Consider the following 15977-nt stretch of genomic DNA (forward strand, 5'->3'; position numbering starts at 1 on the left):
TCAACATATAGGGAAATCTCTGCTTTTAGGGAGGACAGAAACTCAGGGTTGAGAAGAAGACTTGAATTAAGCCTCCATCTGGAACATTTTTTAAGCTGACATGGCAAGGCCATATGTAAAAAGACAGGAGCATGGTCGGAGAGTACTATGTTACCAATGGAACTATAATTTACTGAGGAGACGGAGGACTTTGACACAAAAAAATAGTCAATCCTAGACAATACATTGTGAGCAGAGGAATAAAAGGTGTAATCTCTTGTAGAAGGGTTATATAACCACCAAATATCGACCAGGCCAAGAGCACTGCACGTCTTGCAGTATAGAGCCAGACCTACGGGAGCGCTGTGAAAGGATGTTGCAGTCGAGGGTGTTGTCCATGACCAGATTAAAATCGCCACCTGTTAAAATAGGATAGCTACCCATTTCGCTAATTTTATGTTCGAATTGTGCATAGAATGCGGGGTCGACTGAGTTTGGAGCGTAGACGTTTGCTATGATGAACTTGCAGCCTTGGATCTCTACCAGGATTATAAGCAGTCGCCCGGACTCATCACTGACCTCTTTAAGACATTTAAGGTGCAAGTGCTATAAGAACAGGAACCCCTCTGCTCTGGCTGTTGCCGCAAGAAGCATACACCTGGCCGACCTAGTCTCGACAAAGTTTTTTTGATTCTGTATCAGTCAGATGGATCTCCTGGAGTAGTGCCACATCTACTTTTTTTAATTTTATAAATGTTAAGACCTTTTTCCTCTTGATTGGGTGATTAAGACCTTTAACATTCCAGGTTAAAAAATTTAGAGTGCTTTGGGAATTAGCCAGCATCGTAATCAGTGCATATTGCAATCCAAACGTTTCTACAATTCACAACCAGAGACTTCCTCACTGGGTAAAAGACAGAAACAAAAACTAAAAAAACACAACAAAAATATAGGAATAAGCGTATAACAATATCATAATGTAAATGGGAACCCAGAACAATAGTCACCCAAAGATGCCCCAAAATAGCATCAACTAAACCAAAAAACTCTATGACCATGACTGGAAACAATGTGACAACTCAGGGAGAGGCGCTAAAGCAGCAGCCTTGTACATTTGAAAAAGCTATGAGCAAGGGCAAAGGACTGTTGTATTCAGTAAAATGTAAAACAAAAATTCAATAGAAATACCTTAATAACGTTGAAGATCTTTTGCTGAAATTGTATAGTCTGTGTCCATACCTTCGTTCAAATCAATGTCCACTCACGGTATTGGAGTGATCATGTTCAGCGCTTTCTTGGGATCTGTAAACTCTTGTTTACCAGACGTCAGCTTCAGGACCAGCACAGCAGGATATCTGAGTGTGAGGCGATTTTCTTCTGGTGTAGCAGACGTTTACATCGTTTAAACGCCGCCCGTTTCTCCGCGACCCGTCTGGAGTAATCTGGAAAAATTATAATATGATGACCATTCCAATCCAACTTCCCCATCCTGTACGCCGCCTCTACAACACGCTCCCGGTCCTGGAAGCGTAGAAAGCGAATGAGGATGGCTCTGGGTGGGTGATCGCTGGGAGCTCGTCTGCCGAGGGTCGGATGTGCGCGTTCAACCTCCAGCCCACCAGCGAATTCAATATTCAGCAGCTCCGGGATAACTTTGCGCATGAAGGTGAGAGTGTTGGACTTTTCACAGTCTTCTGGAAAGCCCACAACACGTAGGTTCTTTCGGCATGATCTGTTCTCCATGTCATCTATTTTCACGAGCAAGCCCTCAATCTCCGCTCGGGTGGCCGGAGGATTAGCTTCCAGTGTGGTGTTAGCATGATCTTCAAGAAAAGCAATACGAGACTCAATGTCTCCCAGACGGTTTACTAACTCCGTTAGCTTAGTATCCACGGCTCTTGTTGATGCCTCTATGGAGAACAGCTTGTGATTTTGCTTCTCGGAAGATTCTTTCAAAAGTGCATATATCTTAGCGATGTCCTCAGCCATTTGATCATTTGTTTTACCTGTCTCTGATGCAGGCAGTGGTGAAGGAGGAGAGTTCGGTGTACCATCGCTAGGTTTAGCTGCACTTTCTTTGTTAGCGCCATGGCGAAGTTTGAGTTTCTGCTGGTGCATGGGCATTCTCGATATTATTTTCAGATATGGTATCTTAAAATCACAAACACAGTATAGTTTCAGCAAAGGTAGCGAGTGGAACACGCCCTTATAAAAACAGAAAGGCTGGCTACAACGTGGAGCTCACAACCTACGCTGCCATCTTCACCGCCTATGTCACGTCCTCCCTGCACCACATCTTTTAAGGTCATAATTTGACCCAGACTTTCCATCGTAACGTCACTCAATGATGTCGTACCTGAGCAACAATGATATCTTTGGAAAGCACTCACCACGACCTATCATTTGATGTACCACATGCCATGTTTCACTCAGAAATTAAATGTGACCTACATGTAGGTCACATCTGACCTCGTGACAAGCCCTGAAGGTCAAGGTCATTCACTTTACTGAGGCAACAGCACTTTTGCAAGGCTAACCCCTGTAATTTCATGACATCTGGATGCAACAATTCAAGAAAATTCCTCCAGGAATGTTCAGTTATTGAGCTTGGTCTTTGACCTTCCTTTGACCAAAATTGTGACAAGGTTTCTTCAAGTTTCTACACATCTATTTTGAAGACGATCCAAGATGATTTGCATGCTTTGTCACGCCCTTAACTATCAAAGTTTTGCACCGTTTTCCTCATTATAACGTCACCAAATCACGTCACAATGCAGACGATTTGACGTATTCTGAATCCTCTCAACCAGCCCTATAATTTGGTGTATTACACGATATGTTTTACTCAAATATGGAATTTGATTTGTTTAGGTGATTTTAGGGTTTGACCTTGCTGTGACCTTGACTCTTTTGTGTGCTGAAAAGAGTCTCCATAGGACTGCTCTATGGGAACTTGCAAGAGTCTGCAATGCAGACTGTGTGCTGCAGAGTGAACTCAAGGTGAAAAGGCAATGATTAAAAAAAAACAACAAAAAACATACAGATAATCAAGGGCCAAAACTGCTCCGCTTAACCTGGTGACACAAAACAGAGGCACCAGGCCCCAGAAACATACCTCCACACTCTGTTCATCCATTTCAGCCAGGCTGACTTCCTGATCCCAGAGCGGGCAAAGACGTGGCAGCCAGCGGTCTACAAAAGAACACATCACATTCAGATCAGTGTCTTCAGCGGTGTTCTTAATATTTTCCATGTAAACATGTTGTCAACATGTGAACTCATGCGTCAGTGTTGGGGGAGGAAGGCCTCAGTAAGTGACTGCACAGCAGTCACACTGTAAACTATGGGGGCAGAGTTAAGGTTTTGGACTCTCACTGTGTTTAACCTGAATTAAGGAAAAAGTATGTGTGGTGAATGAATGGTCTTCTGTGGCTAAAGCCATTTCCAGAAGTATTTGGACAGCAACACAATCTCAGTAATGTTGGCACTGTGCACCACCACCATGGAGGTGACAGGAAACAATCCAGGTGATCTTACAGTGTCAACTTTCAGCTGTTGGGCTCCAACAAAAACTATCACGATAACATCTCAGAATAACACTCACTTTTACATACAGACCCCTCATTTTCACAAACCATAAATACAGTGATTAAAGAAAAAACAAAAACTGACTTTTTTTTTGTGTCCAAATTATCCGTTCACCATCAACCTTTTTACACAAACCCTTTTGTGGTCGCATCACGGTTAGGAAAACAGCAGATTGTTCTCCTGATGAACACATTATGTTTCACTCACTAACTGCTGCTGCTCTTTTCTAATGCAGTATCACATTATAGGAAGACTTTAATCTGCACATTATTTAAACACTTCAGCACATCATTTTCATATTTTATCTTATTTTAGCACATATTTTATCTTAGCATTTTATATTGCTCTCTGTTTAATGTTGCACCATTATACCAAAGCAAATTCCTAGTCTGTGAATCCTGTTCATTGGCAATAAACTTCTTCTGAGTTCTGATCAAAACATTTTAAAGGCACAGCTTTTCTACAGCTTTTACTTATCATTCAACACCAATTAAAACCTCAGGCCTGTCACAGGGGGGGCACAACCCCCTTTTCCAACAGGTCGTCAGGGGTGGCACAAGGCCCCCAGAAAGTTTGGTCTTTTTGATGTCCAGGGATGCACTTTGGAGACTTTTTGATGACTGTTTTCTCACCCTGACCCCCTTCAGGTTTAGTTGTTCTGCATAATGTGTGTATTTGTATTTTCACGTTTTCTTTGCCTTTTAACCAAAACTGACATCACGACCTACATGTTTGTTTGATCAGATAACAAACCACAAGAGCCTGAATCATTTTCATAACAGGAGCAGCTGAAAGAAGACAATGTGTGAGTGCGCTGTTCTGGCCTGAGCATTTACACACGGCTCAGAGCGAGACAGGAGTATTATCATTGTATCGTATCACATCATATACCTATAAATGATACGCCAATATGATTGGATAAAACACTAAAGAATAAATAGCAATACACCCTTGTGATATTTTTCACGGACGGGTAATATTTTTCATACCACCTGAGTAAAACCCACAAAATGAATGTCGCCTTGGTAATCAGCCAATCCATACATATGTGGTGACGTCATGGTACGTGCGATCCTAGGTATTGTCAATGTGTAATTTAATACAGTGGTCTCTCGCTATATCGCGGTTCACCTTTCGCTGCCTCGCAGTTTTGCGGATTTTTTTAGTGCAATTTTGCATGCTTATTCTTCTTCTTTTGTTTTTAACAGCGCATTGTGTTCTGCGTCCTTATCAGGCGGGCCGGTCGCGGCACCAGTCGGCATCACCACGATTGCGCTCTCTGCCTCCGATGCACTTACTGAGTCTGCAGGCTCTTTAAGCGCCGCAGCGGGCCACTCACACCGCAGCCCTGTCTGCTGTGCCGAGCTGCATCCAACTCCAGCACCAGGTCCAGAGACTACGCTCACGTTTTGATGCGCAGTGCCCGCTGCATGGTCTCGGTAACCGCAGCCACAGAGCTCTGTGGCCATGACTTGGATTCTTTACGGGTTCTGCATCTGTACCCCCGGAGGCAGTGAGTGAAGGGAGAGCATTTATCATATGTAGGTATATGATAAAATCGTTTATTCAGTTGTTTTACCAATGAATATGGCTTTATACACCCTAAACAAAACCAGGGTGGATAAAGCCATATTCATTAGTGAACAACTTGATAACTGATATTATCATATCACATCGTATCGTATCACATCATATTATATCATATTGTATCACATCATATTATATCATATTGTATCACATCATATTATATTATATCACATCATATTATACTGTATCACATCATATTATAATATATCGTATTGTATCACATCATATTAAATTACATCATATTATATTGTATCACATCATATTATAATATATCGTATTGTATCATATCATATTAAATCACATCATATCATATTGTATCACATCATATTATAATATATCGTATTGTATCACATCATATTATAATATATCGTATTGTATCATATCATATTAAATCACATCGTATCGTATCATATCATATTAAATCACATATCGTATCATATTATATCACATCATATCATATTATATTGTATCACATCATATCATATTATATTATATCACATCATATCATATTATATTATATCAAATCATATTATATTATATTGTATCACATCATATTATACTGCGGTATTGTATCACTTCCTGTTCCGGAGCACAGCGGTGTTTTTCTGTATCTGTTAGCTGTTTAATCTGCGCAGTTAGATTGATCTAGTTATCTAGAATACGATTTGTTTCCCAGTGTAATCTTTACGTGCCTTAACTAAAGCACTCCTTCTGCTGAATCACCTCTAAATTATTTACACATTATTCACTTTGCGTGTTTTTAGGAATCCGCTAGGTTAGCGTAGCTACTAGCTCTTAGCCGATTTAGCATGGCGGCTTCTCCTGTCTCTCCCGCACTTTTCTGCTCTGGGTGTGAAATGTTTAGTTATTCCTCGGCCTCCTTTAGCAGTAACGGTACTTGTAATAAGTGTAGCTTATTCGTAGCTTTGGAGGCCAGGCTGGGCGAATTGGAGACTCGGCTCCGCACCGTGGAAAATTCTACAGCTAGCCAGGCCCCTGCAGTCGGTGCGGACCAAGGTAGCTTAGCCGCCGTTAGTTCCCCCCTGGCAGATCCCGAGCAGCCGGGAAAGCAGGCTGACTGGGTGACTGTGAGGAGGAAGCGTAGCCCTAAACAGAAGCCCCGTGTACACCGCCAACCCGTTCACATCTCTAACCGTTTTTCCCCGCTCGACGACACACCCGCCGAGGATCAAACTCTGGTTATTGGCGACTCTGTTTTGAGAAATGTGAAGTTAGCGACACCAGCAACCATAGTTAATTGTCTTCCGGGGGCCACAGCAGGCGACATTGAAGGAAATTTGAAACTGCTGGCTAAGGCTAAGCGTAAATTTGGTAAGATTGTAATTCACGTCGGCAGTAATGACACCCGGTTACACCAATCGGAGGTCACTAAAATTAACATTAAATCGGTGTGTAACTTTGCAAAAACAATGTCGGACTCTGTAGTTTTCTCTGGGCCCCTCCCCAATCGGACCGGGAGTGACAAGTTTAGCCGCATGTTCTCCTTGAATTGCTGGCTGTCTGAGTGGTGTCCAAAAAATGAGGTGGGCTTCATAGATAATTGGCAAAGCTTCTGGGGAAAACCTGGTCTTGTTAGGAGAGACGGCATCCATCCCACTTTGGATGGAGCAGCTCTCATTTCTAGAAATCTGGCCAATTTTCTTAAATCTTCCAAACCGTGACTATCCAGGGTTGGGACCAGGAAGCAGAGTTGTAGTCTTACACACCTCTCTGCAGCTTCTCTCCCCCTGCCATCCCCTCATTACCCCATCCCCGTAGAGACGGTGCCTGCTCCCAGACCACCAATAACCAGCAAAAATCTATTTAAGCATAAAAATTCAAAAAGAAAAAATAATATAGCACCTTCAACTGCACCACAGACTAAAACAGTTAAATGTGGTCTATTAAACATTAGGTCTCTCTCTTCTAAGTCCCTGTTGGTAAATGATATAATAATTGATCAACATATTGATTTATTCTGCCTAACAGAAACTTGGTTACAGCAGGATGAATATGTTAGTTTAAATGAGTCAACACCCCCGAGTCACACTAACTGTCAGAATGCTCGTAGCACGGGCCGAGGGGGAGGATTAGCAGCAATCTTCCATTCCAGCTTATTAATTAATCAAAAACCCAGACAGAGCTTTAATTCATTTGAAAGCTTGTCTCTTAGTCTTGTCCATCCAAATTGGAAGTCCCAAAAACCAGTTTTATTTGTTATTATCTATCGTCCACCTGGTCGTTACTGTGAGTTTCTCTGTGAATTTTCAGACCTTTTGTCTGACTTAGTGCTTAGCTCAGATAAGATAATTATAGTGGGCGATTTTAACATCCACACAGATGCTGAGAATGACAGCCTCAACACTGCATTTAATCTATTATTAGACTCTATCGGCTTTGCTCAAAAAGTAAATGAGTCCACCCACCACTTTAATCATATCTTAGATCTTGTTCTGACTTATGGTATGGAAATAGAAGACTTAACAGTATTCCCTGAAAACTCCCTTCTGTCTGATCATTTCTTAATAACATTTACATTTACTCTGATGGACTACCCAGCAGTGGGGAATAAGTTTCATTACACTAGAAGTCTTTCAGAAAGCGCTGTAACTAGGTTTAAGGATATGATTCCTTCTTTATGTTCTCTAATGCCATATACCAACACAGTGCAGAGTAGCTACCTAAACTCTGTAAGTGAGATAGAGTATCTCGTCAATAGTTTTACATCCTCATTGAAGACAACTTTGGATGCTGTAGCTCCTCTGAAAAAGAGAGCTTTAAATCAGAAGTGTCTGACTCCGTGGTATAACTCACAAACTCGTAGCTTAAAGCAGATAACCTGTAAGTTGGAGAGGAAATGGCGTCTCACTAATTTAGAAGATCTTCACTTAAGCTGGAAAAAGAGTCTGTTGCTCTATAAAAAAAGCCCCCCGTAAAGCTAGGACATCTTTCTACTCATCACTAATTGAAGAAAATAAGAACAACCCCAGGTTTCTTTTCAGCACTGTAGCCAGGCTGACAAAGAGTCAGAGCGCTATTGAGCTGAGTATTCCATTAACTTTAACTAGTAATGACTTCATGACTTTCTTTGCTAACAAAATTTTAACTATTAGAGAAAAAATTACTCATAACCATCCCAAAGACGTATCGTTATCTTTGGCTGCTTTCAGTGATGCCGGTATTTGGTTAGACTCTTTCTCTCCGATTGTTCGGTCTGAGTTATTTTCATTAGTTACTTCATCCAAACCATCAACATGTTTATTAGACCCCATTCCTACCAGGCTGCTCAAGGAAGCCCTACCATTATTTAATGCTTCGATCTTAAATATGATCAATCTATCTTTGTTAGTTGGCTATGTACCACAGGCTTTTAAGGTGGCAGTAATTAAACCATTACTTAAAAAGCCATCACTTGACCCAGCTATCTTAGCTAATTATAGGCCAATCTCCAACCTTCCTTTTCTCTCAAAAATTCTTGAAAGGGTAGCTGTAAAACAGCTAACTGATCATCTGCAGAGGAATGGTCTATTTGAAGAGTTTCAGTCAGGGTTTAGAATTCATCATAGTACAGAAACAGCATTAGTGAAGGTTACAAATGATCTTCTTATGGCCTCGGACAGTGGACTCATCTCTGTGCTTGTTCTGTTAGACCTCAGTGCTGCTTTTGATACTGTTGACCATAAAATTTTATTACAGAGATTAGAGCATGCCATAGGTATTAAAGGCACTGTGCTGCAGTGGTTTGAATCATATTTGTCTAATAGATTACAATTTGTTCATGTAAATGGGGAATCTTCTTCACAGACTAAAGTTAATTATGGAGTTCCACAAGGTTCTGTGCTAGGACCAATTTTATTCACTTTATACATGCTTCCCTTAGGCAGTATTATTAGACGGTATTGCTTAAATTTTCATTGTTACACAGATGATACCCAGCTTTATCTATCCATGAAGCCAGAGGACACACACCAATTAGCTAAACTGCAGGATTGTCTTACAGACATAAAGACATGGATGACCTCTAATTTCCTGCTTTTAAACTCAGATAAAACTGAAGTTATTGTACTTGGCCCCACAAATCTTAGAAACATGGTGTCTAACCAGATCCTTACTCTGGATGGCATTACCCTGACCTCTAGTAATACTGTGAGAAATCTTGGAGTCATTTTTGATCAGGATATGTCATTCAAAGTGCATATTAAACAAATATGTAGGACTGCTTTTTTGCATTTACGCAATATCTCTAAAATCAGAAAGGTCTTGTCTCAGAGTGATGCTGAAAAACTAATTCATGCATTTATTTCCTCTAGGCTGGACTATTGTAATTCATTATTATCAGGTTGTCCTAAAAGTTCCCTAAAAAGCCTTCAGTTAATTCAAAATGCTGCAGCTAGAGTACTGACGGGGACTAGAAGGAGAGAGCATATCTCACCCATATTGGCCTCTCTTCATTGGCTTCCTGTTAATTCTAGAATAGAATTTAAAATTCTTCTTCTTACTTATAAGGTTTTGAATAATCAGGTCCCATCTTATCTTAGGGACCTCGTAGTACCATATCACCCCAATAGAGCGCTTCGCTCTCAGACTGCAGGCTTACTTGTAGTTCCTAGGGTTTGTAAGAGTAGAATGGGAGGCAGAGCCTTCAGCTTTCAGGCTCCTCTCCTGTGGAACCAACTCCCAATTCAGATCAGGGAGACAGACACCCTCTCTACTTTTAAGATTAGGCTTAAAACTTTCCTTTTTGCTAAAGCTTATAGTTAGGGCTGGATCAGGTGACCCTGAACCATCCCTTAGTTATGCTGCTATAGACGTAGACTGCTGGGGGGTTCCCATGATGCACTGTTTCTTTCTCTTTTTGCTCTGTATGCACCACTCTGCATTAAATCATTAGTGATCGATCTCTGCTCCCCTCCACAGCATGTCTTTTTCCTGGTTCTCTCCCTCAGCCCCAACCAGTCCCAGCAGAAGACTGCCCCTCCCTGAGCCTGGTTCTGCTGGAGGTTTCTTCCTGTTAAAAGGGAGTTTTTCCTTCCCACTGTAGCCAAGTGCTTGCTCACAGGGGGTCGTTTTGACCGTTGGGGTTTTACATAATTATTGTATGGCCTTGCCTTACAATATAAAGCGCCTTGGGGCAACTGTTTGTTGTGATTTGGCGCTATATAAAAAAAATTGTTTGATTGATATTATATCACATCATATTATAATATATCGTATTATATTATATCATATTATATTATATCGTATCGTATCATATTATATTACGTCGTATCTTATCGGCAGTGAAGTGACCTCAAGCTCCCTGGAAAGCGTTTTAATTATTCACAGTCAGGGGCAGTCCAAGATCTCTGGGATTCGACACAAACACTGGCTTTGAACTGTTCTGTGCTCTTTTTATCTCACTTAAGGCTCCTTGTTCGTTCATCTCCGTTCCTACACTGTTATTTTAAAAACAGCCTGCCTTAACAAACGTCCAAAAACACCAAAACCTTCTTCCACTGCCGCCAGCAGACACAGAGCTGAAAAATAAAACTTCATCTGTGAAGGTTTTCAGCCCAAACGGTAATCTGACACTGAACGTTTCAGCAATGCTAAGTGCTAGCTCTGCTAGCTCTCCGAGCTCACCTCCGTCCCGGCTCCGCCACAAGGCCGACCACAGGCCGCTGAAGCTCCGCTCCGCCAACGAACCACCGAGTCTGTCTGTCCCCTAGCAATAGCCAATCAGAGAGCAGCACCGTCTTCTTCTGCTTCTTCAGCGGTAAACATCCACTGATCAGGGTACGGATCAGTGTAGAGTCCCTTTATTCACAGAGTAGCAACCACTGATCTGGATCAGTGTAGAGTCCCTTTATTCACAGAGTAGCAACCACTGATCTGGATCAGTGTAGAGTCCCTTTATTCACAGAGTAGCAACCACTGATCTGGATCAGTGTAGAGTCCCTTTATTCAGAGAGCAGCGACCACTGATCTGGATCAGTGTATAGTCCCTTTATTCACAGAGTAGCAACCACTGATCTGGATCAGTGTAGAGTCCCTTTATTCAGAGAGCAGCGACCACTGATCTGGATCAGTGTATAGTCCCTTTATTCACAGAGTAGCAACCACTGATCTGGATCAGTGTAGAGTCCCTTTATTCAGAGAGCAGCGACCACTGATCTGGATCAGTGTATAGTCCCTTTATTCACAGAGTAGCAACCACTGATCTGGATCAGTGTAGAGTCCCTTTATTCAGAGAGCAGCGACCACTGATCTGGATCAGTGTATAGTCCCTTTATTCACAGAGTAGCAACCACTGATCTGGATCAGTGTAGAGTCCCTTTATTCAGAGAGCAGCGACCACTGATCTGGATCAGTGTATAGTCCCTTTATTCACAGAGTAGCGACTACTGATCTGGATCAGTGTAGAGTCCCTTTATTCACAGAGTAGCAACCACTGATCTGGATCAGTGTAGAGTCCCTTTATTCAGAGAGCAGCGACCACTGATCTGGATCAGTGTATAGTCCCTTTATTCACAGAGTAGCGACCACTGATCTGGATCAGTGTAGAGTCCCTTTATTCACAGAGTAGCAACCACTGATCTGGATCAGTGTAGAGTCCCTTTATTCACAGAGTAGCAACCACTGATCTGGATCAGTGTAGAGTCCCTTTATTCAGAGAGCAGCGACCACTGATCTGGATCAGTGTAGAGTCCCTTTATTCAGAGAGCAGCGACCACTGATCTGGATCAGTGTAGAGTCCCTTTATTCAGAGAGCAGCGACCACTGATCTGGGGACGGAACAGTGTAGAGTCCCTTTATTCACAGAGTAGCGACCACTGATCTGGATCAGTGTGGAGTCCCTTTATTCAAAGAGCAGCGACCACTGATCTGGATCAGTGTAGAGTCCGTTTATTCACAGAGTAGCAACCACTGATCTGGATCGGTGTAGAGTCCCTTTATTCAGAGAGCAGCGACCACTGATCTGGATCAGTGTAGAGTCCCTTTATTCAGAGAGCAGCGACCACTGATCTGGATCAGTGTAGAGTCCATTTATTCAGAGAGCAGCGACCACTGCTCTGGATCAGTGTAGAGACCCTTTATTCAGAGAGCAGCAACCACTGATCTGGATCAGTGTAGAGTCCCTTTATTCAGAGAGCAGCGGCCACTGATCTGGATCAGTGTAGAGTCCCTTTATTCAGAGAGCAGCGACCACTGATCTGGATCAGTGTAGAGTCCCTTTATTCAGAGAGCAGCGACCACTGATCTGGGCATGGAACAGTGTAGAGTCCCTTTATTCACAGAGTAGCGACCACTGATCTGGATCAGTGTGGAGTCCCTTTATTCAGAGAGCAGCGACCACTGATCTGGATCAGTGTAGAGTCCGTTTATTCACAGAGTAGCAACCACTGATCTGGATCGGTGTAGAGTCCCTTTATTCAGAGAGCAGCGACCACTGATCTGGATCAGTGTAGAGTCCCTTTATTCAGAGAGCAGCGACCACTGATCTGGATCAGTGTAGAGTCCCTTTATTCAGAGAGCAGCGACCACTGATCTGGATCAGTGTAGAGTCCCTTTATTCAGAGAGCAGCGACCACTGATCTGGATCAGTGTAGAGTCCCTTTATTCAGAGAGCAGCGACCACTGATCTGGATCAGTGTAGAGTCCCTTTATTCAGAGAGCAGCGACCACTGATCTGGATCAGTGTAGAGTCCCTTTATTCAGAGAGCAGCGACCACTGATCTGGATCAGTGTAGAGTCCCTTTATTCAGAGAGCAGCGACCACTGATCTGGATCAGTGTAGAGTCCCTTTATTCAGAGAGCAGCAACCACTGATCTGAGTACGGATCACTTTGGAGTCCCTTTATTCAGAGAGCAGCAACCACTGATCTGGATCAGTGTAGAGTCAGTTTATTCACAGAGTAGCGACCACTGATCTGGATCAGTGTAGAGTCCCTTTATACAGAGAGTAGCGACCACTGATCTGGATCAGTGTAGAGTCCCTTTATTCAGAGAGCAGCGACCACTGATCTCGATCAGTGTAGAGTCCGTTTATTCACAGAGTAGCGACCACTGATCTGGATCAGTGTAGAGTCCCTTTTTCAGAGAGCAGCGACCACTGATCTGGATCAGTGTAGAGTCCGTTTATTCACAGAGTAGCGACCACTGATCTGGATCAGTGTAGAGTCCCTTTATACAGAGAGTAGCGACCACTGATCTGGATCAGTGTAGAGTCCGTTTATTCACAGAGTAGCAACCACAGATCTGGATCAGTGTAGAGTCCCTTTATACAGAGAGTAGCGACCACTGATCTGGATCAGTGTAGAGTCCCTTTATACAGAGAGTAGCGACCACTGATCTGGATCAGTGTAGAGTCCGTTTATTCAGAGAGCAGCGACCACTGATCTGGATCAGTGTAGAGTCCGTTTATTCACAGAGTAGCAACCACTGATCTGGATCAGTGTAGAGTCCATTTATACAGAGAGTAGCGACCACTGATCTGGATCAGTGTTGAGTCCGTTTATTCACAGAGTAGCGACCACTGATCTGGGTACGGATCAGTGTAGAGTCCGTTTATTCACAGAGTAGCGACCACTGATCTGGATCAGTGTAGAGTCCGTTCATTCACAGAGTAGCGACCACTGATCTGGGTACGGATCAGTGTAGAGTCCCTTTATTCAGAGAGTAGCGACCACTGATCTGGGTACGGATCAGTGTAGAGTCCCTTTATTCAGAGAGTAGCGACCACTGATCTGGATCAGTGTGGAGTCCCTTTATTCAGAGAGCAGCGACCACTGATCTGGATCAGTGTAGAGTCCCTTTATTCAGAGAGCAGCAACCACTGATCTGAGTACGGATCACTTTGGAGTCCCTTTATTCAGAGAGCAGCAACCACTGATCTGGATCAGTGTAGAGTCCGTTTATTCACAGAGTAGCGACACCTGATCTGGATCAGTGTAGAGTCCCTTTATACAGAGAGTAGCGACCACTGATCTGGATCAGTGTAGAGTCCCTTTATTCAGAGAGCAGCGACCACTGATCTGGATCAGTGTAGAGTCCGTTTATTCACAGAGTAGCGACCACTGATCTGGATCAGTGTAGAGTCCCTTTATTCAGAGAGCAGCGACCACTGATCTGGATCAGTGTAGAGTCTGTTTATTCACAGAGCAGCGACCACTGATCTGGGGACGGAACAGTGTAGAGTCCCTTTATTCACAGAGTAGCGACCACTGATCTGGATCAGTGTGGAGTCCCTTTATTCAGAGAGCAGAGACCACTGATCTGGATCAGTGTAGAGTCCGTTTATTCACAGAGTAGCAACCACTGATCTGGATCGGTGTAGAGTCCCTTTATTCAGAGAGCAGCGACCACTGATCTGGATCAGTGTAGAGTCCCTTTATTCAGAGAGCAGCGACCACTGATCTGGATCAGTGTAGAGTCCCTTTATTCAGAGAGCAGCGACCACTGATCTGGATCAGTGTAGAGTCCCTTTATTCAGAGAGCAGCGACCACTGATCTGGATCAGTGTAGAGTCCCTTTATTCAGAGAGTAGCGACCACTGATCTGGATCAGTGTAGAGTCCCTTTATTCAGAGAGCAGCGACCACTGATCTGGATCAGTGTAGAGTCCCTTTATTCAGAGAGCAGCGACCACTGATCTGGATCAGTGTAGAGTCCCTTTATTCAGAGAGCAGCGACCACTGATCTGGATCAGTGTAGAGTCCCTTTATTCAGAGAGCAGCAACCACTGATCTGAGTACGGATCACTTTGGAGTCCCTTTATTCAGAGAGCAGCAACCACTGATCTGGATCAGTGTAGAGTCCGTTTATTCACAGAGTAGCGACAACTGATCTGGATCAGTGTAGAGTCCCTTTATACAGAGAGTAGCGACCACTGATCTGGATCAGTGTAGAGTCCGTTTATTCACAGAGTAGCGACAACTGATCTGGATCAGTGTAGAGTCCCTTTATACAGAGAGTAGCGACCACTGATCTGGATCAGTGTAGAGTCCCTTTATTCAGAGAGCAGCGACCACTGATCTGGATCAGTGTAGAGTCCGTTTATTCACAGAGTAGCGACCACTGATCTGGATCAGTGTAGAGTTCCGTTATTCAGAGAGCAGCGACCACTGATCTGGATCAGTGTAGAGTCTGTTTATTCACAGAGTAGCGACCACTGATCTGGATCAGTGTAGAGTCCCTTTATACAGAGAGTAGCGACCACTGATCTGGATCAGTGTAGAGTCCGTTTATTCACAGAGTAGCAACCACAGATCTGGATCAGTGTAGAGTCCCTTTATTCAGAGAGCAGCGACCACTGATCTGGATCAGTGTAGAGTCCGTTTATTCACAGAGTAGCGACCACTGATCTGGATCAGTGTAGAGTCCCGTTATTCAGAGAGCAGCGACCACTGATCTGGATCAGTGTAGAGTCCCTTTATACAGAGAGTAGCGACCACTGATCTGGATCAGTGTAGAGTCCGTTTATTCACAGAGTAGCAACCACAGATCTGGATCAGTGTAGAGTCCCTTTATACAGAGAGTAGCGACCACTGATCTGGATCAGTGTAGAGTCCCTTTATACAGAGAGTAGCGACCACTGATCTGGATCAGTGTAGAGTCCGTTTATTCACAGAGTAGCAACCACTGATCTGGATCAGTGTACAGTCCCTTTATTCAGAGAGCAGCGACCACTGATCTGGATCAGTGTAGAGTCCGTTTATTCACAGAGTAGCAACCACTGATCTGGATCAGTGTAGAGTCCCTTTATACAGAGAGTAGCGACCACTGATCTGGATCAGTGTAGAGTCCGTTTATTCACAGAGTAGCGACCACTGATCTGGGTACGGA

General features: G+C 43.4%; 1 protein-coding gene across 1 annotated transcript in view; it reads right to left on the bottom strand.

Annotated features, from left to right (window-relative positions):
* trim37 (tripartite motif containing 37) overlaps positions 1-10910 on the bottom strand; it is a 405219-nt gene extending 394309 nt beyond the window's left edge. Inside the window, exons 1-2 of the mRNA XM_034165414.1 lie at positions 10777-10910; positions 3095-3171 (exon numbers count right to left, since the gene is read on the bottom strand). Coding sequence (XP_034021305.1) covers positions 3095-3115 — 21 coding nt within the window. The 5' untranslated portion in view covers positions 3116-3171; positions 10777-10910. The remainder of the gene's footprint in view (positions 1-3094; positions 3172-10776) is intronic.
* Positions 10911-15977: the final 5067 nt, after the last annotated feature.

Source organism: Thalassophryne amazonica, unplaced genomic scaffold (assembly GCF_902500255.1).
Source record: "Thalassophryne amazonica unplaced genomic scaffold, fThaAma1.1, whole genome shotgun sequence".
NCBI classification, from domain to species: domain Eukaryota; kingdom Metazoa; phylum Chordata; class Actinopteri; order Batrachoidiformes; family Batrachoididae; genus Thalassophryne; species Thalassophryne amazonica.